At 38.1% G+C, this 2,016-nt stretch overlaps 1 protein-coding gene across 1 annotated transcript in view; it reads left to right on the forward strand.

The window, feature by feature from the left end:
* Positions 1-2,016, forward strand: part of mtm1 (myotubularin 1) — a gene marked incomplete in the record, with an annotated part of 286,925 nt that overhangs the window by 63,880 nt on the left and 221,029 nt on the right. Inside the window, 3 exon segments of the mRNA XM_037674683.1 lie at positions 583-670; positions 1,052-1,124; positions 1,302-1,396. Of these exon segments, the coding sequence (XP_037530611.1) occupies positions 614-670; positions 1,052-1,124; positions 1,302-1,396 (225 nt within the window).

Here is a 2,016-nt window from a genome sequence, read left to right on the forward strand (position 1 = left end):
ATGGGAACAGAGGGGCCTCATCTGTGAATTAGAGTAACAAAGACTTTAAGAAGCCCCTACTGTTAAGGTGTTTAGGTGTGACTTGTCAAATCTAGATATGCGTGCGTCTTATCTCACTCAGCCTTATAACCTGAATCTCTCACTTACTTCTCATTGAATTGAGAAAGCTGCGAAACGTCTTCTGTTACAAATAAAGTCCAGTTGTTTTTGTATTGAACGTTTTTTGAATTTATCATGTTCTGGATGACTGAGAATCTTCACCAGCATATCTGCACCCCTGATCATTAAGTTTCAGTATTTTGGAAAATTGATGTATAAGTTTAATCTTGAGGCAGTTTTTTTCTATTTCAGTGAATTGAAACAGTTTTAGAATCCTTTGTTTTGAAGATTGAAATGTTTAATTCAGATTATAAATTTGTCACAAAATAAAATTTAAATGATCTTTTTCTCAAGTGTTACTCTGTGAAGTGCATCTTCTGTGTGCAGTGAGTTGTGTTGTTCAGAGTAAAATTTTGTACATGAAGAGAAGCATTCAGAGTGTGTAGAAGTGTGTAACTTGCTTTGTGTACCTTGTCCTAACAGTGTGTGTCTTGATGTGGATGTCTTTGATGTGATGGCCTCACCCATCAAAGCCTACAACTCCATCACTTTGGACTCACGCATATCCAGCGTATGTTCATTCTCTCCAGTGTTTTCTGAAATCACATTCTTTTATGTCACATTTATTATGGCCTTAAAAAATGCAGTAATAAGATCTGATCTGTGTTGATGTGTTGGCAAGCACCTGTTTACATTCTGGCAAAAATTACATAGTTTAACATTTTTAATTATTGGATTTAAATATACAACTAATTACCTTTTAGAGTCAAACCAGCCCAAAATGGCTGCCACAGACCATCACATCAGACCTATAAATAGCTATAACTCTTGTAAGACTGATTAAGACAGTATGCCATACCCAGACGGCGGGTGACTTGCATTCCTTGTGTTTGTCAGATGAGGTGCTCTAAATGAACGTCTTTAGACTGCTCCACCTGTGGTGTGTTTTCAGACGCTCCGAGACTCTCTGCACATGGAGTTTTTAGCTGATGTGTCTCTTCTGCCTGGAGAGGAAAGAATCACAGGTAAGCAATGTTTCATCACAACATCCTTCTGTTGGAACCAGTGTGTTCTGGTGTTGAACCTTGGTCTGGATCAGCAAATTAATGTTTTATTCATCCCTGCTTGAAATGAATCTCCTCTCACATCTCTGTGAATGGACTGTTAGTATCACATTGTTGATGTCTTTTGTCCGTTTCCAGATAAGGACATCATTTACATCTGTCCATTCAGCGGTGCTGTGAAGGGCAAAGTGTTGATCACCAACTACAGAATCTACTTCAAGAGCTCAGACACTGTAAGTTCTGTCATTTTACCTCCAGAACATCCTGTGTAAGCCCAGAGTCTTGGACTTTTTAGACTGAAACTGCACCACAAACACCCATAGCCTCCTGTCTCACTTCCCTCTGCTAGCTGTCGCCTGTCTCCTGTCTCCTGTCTCCTGTCTCCTGTAGTTCTGTGAGAGCTGTCAGCTAGGGCTGGACGATATGGCCCAAAATTAACATTGCAATATTTTAAGATACATGGCAATATACAATATATACAGTGAACCCTCGTTTTTCACTGGGGTTACGTTCCAAAAAGAACCCGTGATAGACGAAATCCGTGAAGTGGTAACCTTTATTTTTTTTTTACAATTATTATACAATGAAATACTCCATAATACATTCAAACCAAAGAACAAAACCTTTTTACAGACCCAAGCATTTGTTTAACAAATAAAAGTACTGTATAAACATTTTTTACAAATAACTACTGTACTGGAGAGACTGTTTAGCCAATCAGAATGTAGAACACAATGCATGATGCAAATCTGTGAAGCAGCGAGACCGTGAAAGGAGAACCGCGTTATAGTGAGGGTTCACTGTATCTCAATTTTTTTCTTTCTCTATTGTAGTATAACAAAAATACTTATAT

This window comes from Nematolebias whitei, chromosome 1, assembly GCF_014905685.2.
Source record: "Nematolebias whitei isolate Nwh7 chromosome 1, NemWhi1, whole genome shotgun sequence".
In the NCBI taxonomy this organism is placed as follows: Eukaryota; Metazoa; Chordata; class Actinopteri; order Cyprinodontiformes; family Rivulidae; genus Nematolebias; species Nematolebias whitei.